This window comes from Molossus molossus, unplaced genomic scaffold (assembly GCF_014108415.1).
Source record: "Molossus molossus isolate mMolMol1 unplaced genomic scaffold, mMolMol1.p scaffold_m16_p_12, whole genome shotgun sequence".
Classification (NCBI taxonomy): Eukaryota; Metazoa; Chordata; class Mammalia; order Chiroptera; family Molossidae; genus Molossus; species Molossus molossus.
The window spans coordinates 72,025,882-72,039,436 of NW_023425347.1; the positions used below are offsets into that span (position 1 = coordinate 72,025,882).

Below are 13,555 nucleotides of genomic sequence, written 5' to 3' on the forward strand. Positions count from 1 at the left end.
ACAGCACAGCTTAAATGGGCCTCACTGCTCGCCTGCTCATCCTGCCTCTGCTCCCTCTCTCTGAAGTCGGCTGGGCAGCTTCTTCAGCCGGTGTTATCACTCCCTCTAACCGGTCTTGGCAGGCAATCTAATTCCTCCTGAAAAGGTCACCGCCATTTTAACTGCCTTTCAATCACATTAAGCACGCGCTGCCCAGCTTGCGGCCCGGCCCGCCCGGCGGGCGATCAATGCGATGCACTGACACCAGCCCGCCTGGCGGGGCCACACCCAACCCCCCAAGAGTTGGGGCCTTTTGGTCCTGGCCAGAGAGGGTAGACTGACAGATGGTCAGCTTCTGCAGACAGGGTTTCGGGGCAGGGGCAGTCAGGATCAGCCAGGGCTTCCTTTGATAGCCCCCCACCACTGAGGAGCCTCAGCCGCCTCCGCTCCACTGCGCCCAGCTCTCTGCCTTGTGGCCCCCGCTGATCTCACTGTAAAACAGCCTTTCAAGTCTGCCTGTCTTTTGACTGCACTAAGCTGTTTAAGAGGCGGCAGCAGCTTCTATCAGGAAAGCTGGAGCAATTCTCTGCAGATAAAGGCACCTCCGGCCCCTGTTCCCTCTTCAAGTCTCACTCTCATTCTCGCTCTCCAAATCGCTCAAAGAAAAGCCCCCTTTGAACTCCCCTCAGGAATTCTTGAAAGGAACAACCTCACAGTGTAAACACTCAGGGAAAACTGACACCCGCACAGGGCCTAAGAGCCCCTCACACCCGCTCTGTAAGTGCATCCCAGTGCAGGGGAAATACTCTGTCAGATCATCAGGCCCTGTGCAGCTTTATCTCCGTAAGCCCTGCCTGGTGCCCAGAAGCCATCAGGTCCAGTTCTGTGCCAAGAAACCTGACTAAGAAGTTGCCACAGCAATGGAAGATGTGAATATTTGCAGCAGTCAGTGAACCCAGAGCAGCATTGTGGAACTGACCCTGCATGGGCTACCACCTGTGTACAATTCATGGGCTCCTGGGCTTTGCTGCTCATCCTCTAGAACTGAACCAGAGTGAAATGGCAAGTGAACATTCCCCAGCTCAGTGCTCAGGCTTGGGAACCAGTGTGGTCTGATTAACCTTCCTGATTTACTCTTTGGCTTGACCCCAAACACTTGGGTAATGTGAGAGAAGCCCAGAGGCATAATGCCCCACCTGGGCTTGGAGCACCTTTGTGTAGCCAGTCTGCACTGAACAGCACTGTGAAAACCATGCCTCAACATCAGCCCTAGCAGCAGGACCCCAAAGAGGCAGAGACCCTCTTCCCAGCTGCTATGAGATTCCCCAGGGACAGACACAGCAGTATTCCCAAGGGTGATGCCCAGGGGCAGATGGGAAGCAGACTGGCTCACTTAATGATCACAAGCTATAGTGCCAGCTGTGCTTGAGCAGAGAGAGAGGAGAGAGAGAGAGAGAGAGAGAGAGAGAGAGAGAGAGAGGAGAGGAGAGCTTGAGGCCAGGAGGCAGATAGCTCCCTCTTCCCCTGCCTAAGGCAGGAGAGTTTGACAAGAGGACACTGACCCTGGGCACCAGTTTGTTGTCTGACCTGATGCGAGTGGGGGACTTCCACTGGGCTACGCCATATCCTTCAAGGAGCTGGGATGGGAGGGCAGTGGAGCTGGTCAGGGCCCTGTAGACCTCTCTGCAGCAACTGAGGAGAGCCCAAGGGAAGCAGAGAGCAGCTGGGCCCATGCCTCTCTTGCTTCAGGGCAGAGGAGCCCATGAAGGAGGGATGGAAACAGAGCTAAAATTAGATTCACCAATGAAGCTCATGGGAGGTCAGATTTTGCTATAACTCACTCTTGCCTCTGTAACTGATTTCTCTGACATGGGCTGAAGAGGAAAAGGAGGAAGAGTAAAAGGAGGAGGAAAAGGAGGAGGAAGAGGAAGAGGAGGAGGAGGAAGAGGAGGAGGAGGAGGAGGAGGAGGAGGAGGAGGAGGAGGAGGAGGAGGATCCAATGTGTTTGCCTGGAAGCCCTCAGGGCCCCCAGTGCTGGAGGTGTACATCAGGTTGCTGGATTCTCATTTATCAGCCTTAAGAGGGATGGAGTGATAAATGCATAACCGTCCCTTTAATATTTTATGCAGGTGCTAACGCGGCTTGGCTGTCACCTTCAATGTATCACCCGAGGCCTAGAGCCCCCCTCGTCACTCCTAGCTTGCAGCCTCACAATTCCATTTCCCCACCCAAATACTTCCACTTTAATATGCACATCACAGGCAGGCAGCACAGTCACAAAGAAACCCTGCCAGCAGCAGTTCCCATGTGGTGGAACGGATGACCGGCCACCAGCCCTGGCCTCTTGGCTCCCAACAGATGGATACCCAGCACAGGCTGGGCCACCAGAGTGCCACTGCCTATGTGTCAGCTGTTTGTACCTCGAAAACCACCTTCCAGGAGAGTGGTGGCCCGTATCCGTTTCTGACCGCACCACTCATATTCCTCAAAGCGGTTGCTGTTCTCATGCTCGATGTCCACAGCATCATCCTCAGCCATGCAGGAGCCTTCCCTCTGTGAAGAGCAGAGCAGGATCATGCGGGGTCCAGGCCACCCCTACCTGCCCCCCAGGGCCTACAAGGAAGGCATAACCCTGGCCCCCAGCTGTGATGTGCCAACCCCAGCTCTAGGGCTCCTGTGAAGTAAAACAATCTAGAGGTCAAAGACCTGGGTCTCTTCCCAATCATTTTCCACTGGCGCCCCAGGGGAGGAGTGGGAGAGTGAAAGCAAAGGAGAGAGCAAAGAACAGAGAAGAAGCTGCTGCTGAGACTACATGAAGACCCCAACAGCCCATGGGTCTGGGGCAGTCAGCAGCTAGTGTCAGAGGAAGGGGGGAGGGTGAGGGAGATAGGTGGTGATGGCCCCTCTACCTTAGAAAGGCAATGCTCCACATGCCTACTCATCTCCTGCTCCGATCCTGCCAGGGGGCGGTTGCACAGGGGACATACCTGCCCTTCATCTTGCTTCCTCCGTTTCATTTTTCCAATCCGAGCTGCATGGAGAAACCGAAAACAAAGCACAGAACAGGCAGACGGTCACTGTACCTCCCAGGGTCCCAGTGGAGCTGATACATCCTGACCTCCTGGCAGCCATTAGCCCCTTTGTTTAGTGCCTGATCTGGCCCTCATTATGCAACACCCTCTTCTCCTTTGGGGAATGGGACTTGCCATGAGCACCTGGAGAGGAGACTGGAGCTAGGCCAGGAAAGTGTCTACTTACCACATCTGGCTCAAGCTCATCCCATACCTCCCTACCTGCAGAGTTCAAGAAGTCTATGTTGCTAGGTATCTCCCTAGAAGGCCAAGACTATGGGCTCTTTTGGTGTCAAGATATACAACTTTAGAGAACATTTCTTGGCTAGAACTCAAGGTCTCTCTGGGGGCCTGATGTGGCCTGTTTTTCACTCATCAGATAAAGCCCCCTTTGTTCCTGGGTCAAGAGTCCTTAAATAGCTTACCTAGAATCATCCCAGGAAGGATTTCTCTTATGTCCATTGGTCCCATTTTACAGAAGAGAAGACTGAGGCCCAGTCATAAAGATATCGAGTCTGAGTCAGAAAGCCCACAGTACCTTAAGAGGGCAGCCTTTACTGTGCCTACCCAAACCTGTTCCATCATTTCTAATCAGTGGAGAGGGGCTGGCAGGCCCCTGAGGCAGAGGGCTGCCTGCCCTGCTGTCCCGAAGGGGGCTCAATTCCAAAGTGCACACTGCGAGCCCACAGCACTGCTAATTAATGCTGAGAGATGCAATCATTTCTAATTAGCTCACTAATCTGTCTCTGCAGCCCTCCTGTCACTGAAGCAGGAAGGGGTCAAAACAAGGGACTCTTTCCTCTAGCCCCTCCCTGGATGCAACAGCAGGCGCAGAGGTTGCTACTCTGAGATCAGGTAGATTGGAGTGAGGAGAAAGGAGAGGTAGCCAAGGAGAGAACGGTTCCCCCCTGCAGGACCAGGACGAACTTTCTCATGGACACTGACCCTGGGGGGAAGCTCATGAATTCAGTTTAGGGAGGGGGACACAGTTGAGAGGTGACGTGACACAAGTGACAATTAACATGTTACAATTTAGAACTTCAACTGTGTTAGGCTCAGAGCCAAATACCTTACACAAGGTAGTTCATTTAATTCTATATCCCAAAAGCAGGGTACTAAGCAGGGTACATTATCCATTTTAACAGATCAAGAAACTCGAGGCTTAGAGAGAAAAAGGTACTTTTCAAATAGTGAAAAAGGGGCAAAGGCAGGATAGGAAACCATAGCCTAGAATGCTCTCCTGTTCTAAAAGTCCTCCTGACTGATCAGCATTGACAAAGATTGATCCCGTGAAGGTGCTAGGGCAGTTAAGAATGTGCACTGGGGCCCAGCTCCTGCTTGTTGAAGGTCTGAGGCAGGGAGCGATTCCAGCTCCAAAACAGAGTAGTCCTAGAAAGACCCAAATCAATAGGAAAGTCACTATTCCATCAGGACTGAGCATGGGCTTTGAGAAACGGTGGTCTATACGCTGGTCCATCCCTTCAATTTCCTGTGCTTCTGCTACAGGAGATGTGATTATGTTGGGGTGTCCACTTGATTTTGTGGACAAAGATCTAGATTTCTTTGCCTTGACTGCCCTAACCATTGAAATCTCAGGCTCAAGCCACCTTGACACTCTAAAGCAGCAATTTCAACAGGTGTGATCCAAGAATTTTTAAAATATGCAACACCTGACTAATTTAGTCAGGGGTACTGCCCTCTTTTTCCTTAGATTGTTACATAAAAAAATGACTACAGCCAACACAACAGCCATCCAGTGTGAATGAATCAAAATTATACCTATTTTTTGTCAGCTTGGCAAAAAATCTGTTTTTTGCTGTGCCACAAAATTTTAGTAATTAGTTTATGTGTGCCATGAGATGAAAAAGGTTGAAAATTGCTGCTCTAGAGCCAGGGCTGGGCTGAAGGGATGCTAGACATCAAAAAGGCACGGAGCAAGGGACCCTGAGAGTGGTAGAAGCCTGTGAGAATACAAAGGTCCTTCACCTATCCCGCCTAGAGCCCAAGGGAGTGCTTCCCTGGTAAGAAAGGGACTATGAGAAACATTGTTTGATGATTGAATAAAAAAATGAATCTCACAGAATTGCCGAAGAAGGTGTGATACTGAATACTCTCCTTGCCTAGGCCACCCAGACCAGAAGATCCCATGTAGTACCAGGAAAGCACCCTGAAGGATTAAATGTTGCCTGAAAATTCTCAGATAAAAAAGGTAGGTTTGGTTATCTTCTTATCAAAATAAACAAAGTGTGGCAGGAAAAGTTTTGCTCCCTATCCAGAGGCAACCTGAGTAGGTAAAGTCAAAGGATTTGCCATGGAGGTAGCATGGTACGGTTGGAGAAGCCTGGGCTTTGGAGGTAAACAAACTTCAGTTTAAATTATGGCTCAGTTACATCCCAGCTGTGTGATTTTAAACAAATCAGTGTCACCTCTGCCAGCCTGTTTCCTTATCTACAAAACATGTGTTAACATTTTCCTCTTAGAGGTGTTATGATGATGCTTAACATGGTGCCAGCCCATAATGAATGCTTTCCCTTTCCCAGGAGGCTCAGACTGGCAGCAGAAACTAAGTGGCGGGAGTTGGGGATCATTTACCAGCTGGCCCAGAGACCTTAAGCCCCTTACAGCCAACCCCCAGACATACCACTCCCTAGTCAGTATAAAAAGCTAGGATCATTCAATTGTGTTCAGCAAATAGGAATGCTCCAGAGGTTTGAATCCAAAGCGGGGTGGGGGTGGGGGGGACCAGGTAGTACATACACCGTGCGCTTTCAGAGAAGGCCTCTAAGAGCTGTCGAACCCACGCTGATCACCTTTGTGAAATGTGGGGCGACTGATAACTCAAAGAGCCCTGGGATGAGTTAGTTCCTGTTGCCGTGGGAACTCCAGATCTCATTGCATTGTCAAGTCTCAGCAGAGAGGCTGTATTCACACTACTGGCCACTGATTAAAAACTGGAAGAAAAACATTCTCTGCGCCCTGCCGGCTTGTACAGTGAGGTCCCAGCAGTTTGCAAATTCAAAGCTGAGCTCCCGAGGGGAATTGTGTAGCTTGTTCTTCATTCTCTGGCACTTATTGCCCCCCCAGGGTTCTTCAAGGCCTTTAGAGAGGCTTGGGCAAAAGTTGGGAACCATAACCTCCATTAGACAGACGGGGAAACTGAGGGCGGCCACCTTGGTTAGCACACACCCAGGCACTGTGACGGTGAGAAAGCCAATGGGCCCTCATGTCGACGAGACCCAGGCAAAGCCAGGAGCTGCAGGCAGTGAGGGAAGGAGGAGGCCGGGGGTGGGGCGAAGGGAGGGGCCGAGCAAGACTCACCATTCAGTCGGGTTTGCCGGTTGGCTCGCACTCGCAGGAAGGTCTGGGGGAAGATCCCCGGCAGATGCAAAAAAAGAGAAGAGCGTAAACTGCGGCCTGGAGTCCTGGCCCCCGCCCCAGCACCGACCCAGGTCCAGGCCTGTCCCGCCCCAAACAGCCCGTAAACAAACCTACTTCCTCCCTCCCGCCGGCCCCCCTGCTCCGCCGGCCGCTCCGGGCCCTCGGCATAGCCGCCGGGGGCTGCTCTAACGGGACCCCGTGGCCACCGCGCGGTGCTGTCCCAGCTCCGGCTTCGGCGCTCCGGGCCCCGCGGCCGCCTGGCCGGCGAGGGCGGCGATGCGAGCGGATTCCCCCCGGCTGCCCGGCGGCGGCGGCACTTCAGCTCCCAGCGGCGGCGGTGGCCATGTTGGCCCTGATCACGTGACGGCCGCCGTCGCGCGCCGAGGGTGAAAGTTCAAGATGGGGGTGCGGCCGGACCGGGACCAGGAAACAGCTGCTCGCACACAGTAGCAACCGGCTGGGCCCGCCCTTGGGTCCCTCCCACCACTGGCAAAGCCTACCCGCCCCAGTTGGCAGCTGTAGGGTCCTCCCGTCCCGCTCCACGCCCCTCCCAGCGCGGGGCTCCTAACGCCCAGAGCCCGTGGGCCGCCGGCCGTGCTGCGGTCCTAGGGCAGCCAGACTGTTCTGCGGGGAGGAGGCGTCGGAAAGCCAGATCGCCCGTGGGCGATCCCTCCGTACGTCTCAGCTGCCCCAACCCCACCCCTAGCTCTGCAGTCCCGCTCTTAGAGGATCCCCAACTTTTCAGCTGTCGGCTGGACAGCACTGGAGCTCGCACAGGCACCGCACACCCAAGGGTGCACGTGGCTCTCGACGTCCCCCAAACAGGGGCCTTATTCCTGGGTTCCAGTTCATAAGGGGATACCACTGTCCACTCAGGTGTGCTCACCCCGGAAACGTGAGAGTGTTGTTCACTCCACCTTCCTTCATTCTAACACAACCCATCTCTAGATCGCAGAATCTACCTTTAAACTTCTCTTAAAAACAACTTATTTCCGCCTCTCAGTGTCCCCCACTCAACCTTCCAGGCCTAACCAAAAAATAGCTTTTCCTCTGTCCCTACTTTCGTTTTAGCCCATACACATTTTTATCCGTGTACTGACCATTCCAGGGTTGGGGCCATGTGTGAGTCTTGTGGGTAAACCTAAGGCCAGCATAGCGCTTGGCAGAGGCAAGCTATCCCTGAGTGTTTCATCAGTGGCTGTACCTATCTTGGATGTTACTGCTCCAGTTCATAATCTTAAGAACTTTTTAAATTTGCAGCTGTCTCCCATCTGGCATTCTGGTCTCCAGTCACTCCCTGTAACCCATCCTCCACACTACACACAGTGTGTTATCTTTGTATTGTTCAAAATTGACCCTGTCTCCCCCACTTCTCCACCTATAAGATCTACAACATGGCATACAGGCCTTTTCTGACCTGCTCTACTCCAAACTCTTCTAGCACTCCTGCTCTCTCCCTTTGTCTTTCTGACACTCAGCTTTGCAGAGCTTCCTATAGTTCTTTGAGTACTCCATGCTCTGGCTAGATTATCCTCCATGCCTCCATATCCACTGCTTGGTTAACTGATGTTTATCCTGCAGGACTCTGGGAAGGCTTCACTTTCTCTCAAGGTTGGGTTAGTTGCCTCCTCTGAGTTTTCATAATCCCTTGGCTTCCCCCTGATCTTACATATTTTGATTGTTTACATATCTTTCCCTTCTTCTTGGGAGGTCATCTCATTTAGACTCAGGACAGGGCTTAGCATGCAGGAGTAACAGTGGGAAGGGGAGGAGTACATGTATGAGGGAAGTCCCTGAGCCCAGTGCAGGGCTGAGAAACCATCTAGGATTCAGGGCTAGGCAGACTCAAGTTCAAATCCTGACTCTGCTACTCTTAAGAATATATGTGTTTTTGGAAAAGCCTAGGCCTGTTTCCTTAGCAACAAATTGGAGGGCAATGAATCCTAGCTTGTACAGTTGCTATGAGGGTAAAGTGAAGCAATGGTTAAGAGGTTAGGTAACCCAGCAGGGGCTAAGTAAATGGGAATCCAAGCGAGAAACCAATACTTTCTTGATTTTGAGGTTGAGTTTGATGATTATAAAAAAATCCAACATAACTGAGCAACTACTACATGCCAGGCATTGTGTAAAGATCTGGGGATGGAATACCCAGCTAGTTCCTAGGGCACTTTCCAGCTTTATCTACTACCAATTTTCCTGTGTTTTACATTCTAACAAAACTGAACTGGCACTGGTCAGCATTGCTCCATGGTTAGAGCATCCGCTCCTGGACTGAAGAGTTGCCGGTTCAATTCCTGGTCAAGGGCACACACCTGGGTTGCACGTTCAATCCCTGGCCCCTGTTGGGGCATGTGCGGGAGGCAACCAATCAATGTGTCTCTCTCACATCCATGTTTCTCTCTCTCTCCTCCTCCCTCCCTCTCTTCTACTTTCTCTAAAAATCAATGGAAAAAATATCCTCAGCTGAGGATTAACAAAAACAACAACAAAAGTAACTGAACTGATAGCAGGTCCCCAGATACTCTTTGAACATAGTGTTGCCTTGATCTGGAGTACCCTTTTTACCTTGTTCACCAAAGTGAACTCCTACTTGTCCTCTGAAACCCTGTTCAGTCATTACCTCTTCTGTGAAGCTTGCTCTGATTATCTCCTGAGGTCACTGTGCAATCCCAGAATCTTATTTATACCCCTGTCATAGCACTTAGAACACTGGGCTATAATTTATCTGTTTGCAAATGTAACCCCTTGAAGGCAAGGACACTGGGCTGAGCATGAGTGAGTACAGATAAATGGAAGGGAGTAAAGAAGACTAAGACAAGGTCCTTGCCTTGGAAGGACTCCAAGTCTAGTGGGAGAATTAGGCTCATTGTGATAGATAAAATGTGGCCACAATTCTTTGCACCTGTTCCTATTAAGAGCGACATTTACTCATCCCTTGGATCATGGATTAGCTTTGTGATGCTTTGCCAAGTGATGTGTGAATTCCAGACTCTGGGCCTCAAGAAAGTTTGTAGCTTTGTACTCTTGGTATAACACTCCCCTGAGACCGCCAAGTAAGGAAGCTGATCTAACCTACTGGAGGATGAGAGGCCATGTGGAAGGGAACCATGATCCCCCAATCTTCCAGATATGTGGTGAGGCCATTTGAGACTTTCCAGCCCAGCCAGTTCTCCAGCTGAATGAGCTACATGAGTAAGGAAAGGCCTAGTCAACCAACAGAATTATGAGATATAATAAATTGTGCTAAGTCACTAATTTTTGGGTTGGTTTGTTACACACCAGTAGAAAACTGAGAAACATACCTAAAGGGGTGATCACAACATAAGATAAGGGCAATAATAGGGACACATCATGTCGTGAGAAGAGATAGCTAACCCAGAAAGGTTTTCTGGAGGTGATGGGATTTGGGCAGGTTGTTGAAGGATAAATAAAAATTGGATGAGGTGGTAAAATAGTCCTGTTAGAAGAAACAGCATGTGTATAACATGGAAGCAAGAAAGGAATGGCAGAGCCAGGGAGTGGTTAGCATTAATTCGGTGAGCATAGCCCAGAGGATTCATGGAGAGCAGTATTAGGAATGGAAGCTGGGAATATGGGTTGAATCTAAATCACAGAAGGCCTTGGTGCCTTGCCTAGCATGCCATGCCTATGCCTGATGGTTTCTCTTTTCCTAGTTCATCAGACGGCGAGGCTGAATGCTGTGACTGAAGTAGAGAAGATGAGTCCCTGATGGCAGGGCTGTGTCTGTACCTTTGAGTGAAACTCTCTGGGACAGAGCCTTGTCTCTATATTAGACCAGAATTCTCTAGGGTTGAGTCATTCCTCCATCTCAAATCAGGGTTGTCTGGGGGAGAGAAATGTCTCCCAGGCACTGGACTGAGTGCCTCTCTCACACCAGGGTTCATGAGAGGGATCCCTCTCAGAGTTGGCACTTTGGGTTATGCATTTTGAGTCCCATACAAAGGCATCCAGTGGAGGAGATGCCAGCGGAAGCTGGTGTCCAGCCCACCCTTGGCACTCCACTCTCCAAGATCTGTACCCTGATGCCAGGCTGTGTCATCTGGAAGAAGGGAGTATTCAGAGAGAACACCCTTAATTCCAACAAAGGTTTTACGTGTGCCAGAGTGACACTGGTTCTCTACCCCAGATTATGGGCCCCCACTGCCTTGTCTTTCTGCATCAGGTCAGGGCTTCTGAGTTAGAGCTGTTTTTCCCTTTTCACACTGGGGCTCCTGGAGAAGGCCCATTGCCATTTAGACACATGTTCCTTGGAGCAGGGCCCTGTTTCCCTCCATCTGACTGGGGCTCCCAAAGGCAGGGCCCTGTCTTTTTTCAGAAGGAGAAGCTTTTGAGGGAAGATCTTTCTCCTTTCTTCCACAAAGAAGGTCAAAACAGAGGTAGGGTGTTACCCTTAAGCCCCATTCCTGCTCTGTTGGTTTAGGATTGTGTGATTATTTCCTTCCCCGTTTGCTTATGGCACTCAAAGGCAATGTCTACCCTCCCTCCCTTCCTCCTTCCCTCCCTCCCTTCCCCTCTCTTCTACCAAGGTTTGGCAGGATTGGTATTTGCTTAGGTGATCATTTGCTCAGAGGATCAGTTTTGAAATGTGAAGTCTTCAGGTGATTTGGGGCTGTATCTCTGGGTCCGTCATGAAACTGAACCCTATAGGATACCTCCTGGTGGATGGGATGCTTCAGAGGTGCTTAGAGCCCACTAGAGCTCTGGTGACCTTGGCTATCTCTCCCCAAAATCCATCTATTTAAGGCACATCCCCTGACACCTGTGCCTTCTGGGTTCAGTTAGGGGCGCTAGACACAGAGGGAACCAAAAACAGTTCAGGCCCCTCCCCTTGCCTCCTGAGGAGGGAGTAGTTAGCACCAGGCATGCCCTCTAAGCCCTCACCCCAGTGAACTGCCCACGTCTATCCCACCCACTCCTCACCTGGTATCTGTCTGAGTGGTGAAGGTCATCAGTGGCAGATGAGTGTGGTGAGGCTGTTGGAGACTCTCCTTCTCTCTTGATAGAAGCAGACAACAGGAGGGACTGGAAGAAGAAAAAGGACATGTGCCTCAGGCAGAATGAGACCTATAGTCAATCCCCTAGAGTTCCTATTCCTGTGGAGCTTTTGGGAGAGAGGAGGATGGAGGGATAAAGGGACCACTTGAGATTCTGAAGGCATGTGGTCAGGTCCTGGGAGTGTGGTTGTGGGAGAAGATGGCTTGATTCTTAGGATGGGAAGAGACACCCCCTCCCTCAGAGGGCCTAAAGCTCCTAGATCCCAGCTAATGTCTACTCCAGTGGGGCAGACTCCAAGCCTACTCCCAGTGGGCAGAGACGATGCATGCTGTATCCCTTAGTGAGCAGAGACTCTGGGACCGCCCCCTGAAGGGCTGGGGGTAAAGCCACATTCTGGCCACCCTGCCTGCCCCTAACAGGCTGATGGCAGCCCCACTATGGAGACAGTAAATTAAATAGTATGTATGAGTTTCTTGCATGCAGCTAGGGATGTACACTGGGTCCATTTATCCCCATGCTGTGACAATGACCCTAGCAAAACCCCCAGCAAAACTAATCCCCCCATGTCAATCCTACACGGCCTCTTCTACATACGCCTGCAGTTTAGATTAATAAACTGTCTGCTTTAAATTGTGTGCGAGCATCACCATTCTAAATACCACATGGCACGTTCAGCCTGCTCTTGCTGGCTCTTGCCAAGGCCTGTTCAGCTGCAAACTGGGGGCCTGGAGGCCTGAAAGCAATCCATACTTCCTCCCCCCACCTTCTCCAGCCTGTACAGCTCTGAGCCAGAAGCATACAATTCCCTAGGAGGCCTCCCCAGCCTAGAAAACCATGCCAAATCGCCAGTGACAGCCCAAAGAAAGCAATTTGGGAAAGATGGAGCAGCCATTTATCCTTCATCTCCGACTGAGCCGTAGGATGTGACCCGCATGCGGTGGCCATGCTGCACATCCTCAGGCAAGGGCCCTGGGAAGGGAGGGGGCAGCTGCTGGTTGGCAGGGCTCCCTGACTCGGCCTCACCCCCAGAGCTGCAGGAGGAAGGCTGGGAAGGGCCTGGGGTGGGATTCCCTGATACTTGGAGCCCCTTCTTCCCCACTCAAGCCCAGTGGGAGACCTTCTTCCCCACTCAAGCCCAGTGGGAGACCTGGCCCCCAGCTCAGAAAAGAGGTGGGCTTTTGGGCAACGTCCTTCCCCTTCTGGGGTCCCAAGGAGGATACCTAGGAGGGAAAACAATGTATCCCTGCCCGCTGCCGTAAGAAAGCTCCCGCTCATGTTCCCTTTCTCTCAATCTCTCTAGGTTAGAAGCCCTGAGAGGCCTCAGCATTACACCTGGGGCAAGCGGAATAAAAAAAGGTCACTGGAGCTTTTTAAACATGGACCAAAAAGCAGTAAAATGTGTTTTGAAAAAAAAAATCCCGGCATTAAATCATGACTTTTTGCCTGGCTCTTCGCCTCATTAAAAGTGGCCTTTTGGAAGGTAAAATTATCATTGTAAGCGATAAGATCTTTAAGAAAATAATTCACGGCTTCTTCACCCTTTAATATGATAGCCGCCACCGGCTAATTTTTTTCTTAATGGCAACGAGGCCATCAATCTTGTCGAAGGCCCCCTCGCCCTCTCCTCCTCCTCCCTCCCTCCCTCCTTGTCCCCGTCTTCTCAGTCTCTTGCTTGAACCTTCTACCTCATGCCTTTTCAATCCATGACCTGCTTCTCTAAAGCCTCCGCCAAGGCAGAGGACAGACCCTGAAATGGTCAGCTCCGGGGGGAGTGAGCCCGTGTCTGGAAGTGGCTCTGCAGTGGCCCTTGCCTCAGAATCTGGCTATCAGTATGTGTGGGTGGCTGCAGGAATCTGCATGTTTCACCTTCCTGGCTGTGTACTCTGACCTGTGTGTGTGTACATTTGTGAACATGGGGACTAGGTATGGACATGGACTGCGTCTGTTTGTCCTTAGCACACCAGCCTCGCTGGGGTCCACTTATCTGCCCCGCCAGCCATGCTGACGTGCCAGTGTTTGTAGTGGCCAAACTGGCAGCTTGTCTCTGGCCTACCTTCTTTCATAACCACAACCCTAAATGACTCGGGCTGGGCCAGGCTCAGAGAGTGTGG

At 51.4% G+C, this 13,555-nt stretch overlaps 1 protein-coding gene across 5 annotated transcripts in view; it reads right to left on the reverse strand.

Annotated features, from left to right (window-relative positions):
- RNF220 (ring finger protein 220) overlaps positions 1-13,555 on the reverse strand; it is a 228,946-nt gene that overhangs the window by 14,620 nt on the left and 200,771 nt on the right. For 2 of the 5 annotated variants that reach the window (XM_036255491.1, XM_036255493.1), the window contains exons 5-8: positions 11,370-11,471; positions 6,369-6,411; positions 2,967-3,010; positions 2,400-2,532 (exon numbers count right to left, since the gene is read on the reverse strand). In XM_036255491.1, the coding sequence (XP_036111384.1) occupies positions 2,400-2,532; positions 2,967-3,010; positions 6,369-6,411; positions 11,370-11,471 (322 nt within the window). Of the gene's footprint in view, positions 1-2,399; positions 2,533-2,888; positions 3,011-6,368; positions 6,412-6,542; positions 6,783-11,369; positions 11,472-13,555 lie in introns of those variants that run through there. The other 3 variants (XM_036255490.1, XM_036255489.1, XM_036255494.1) reach the window with 2 other exon arrangements.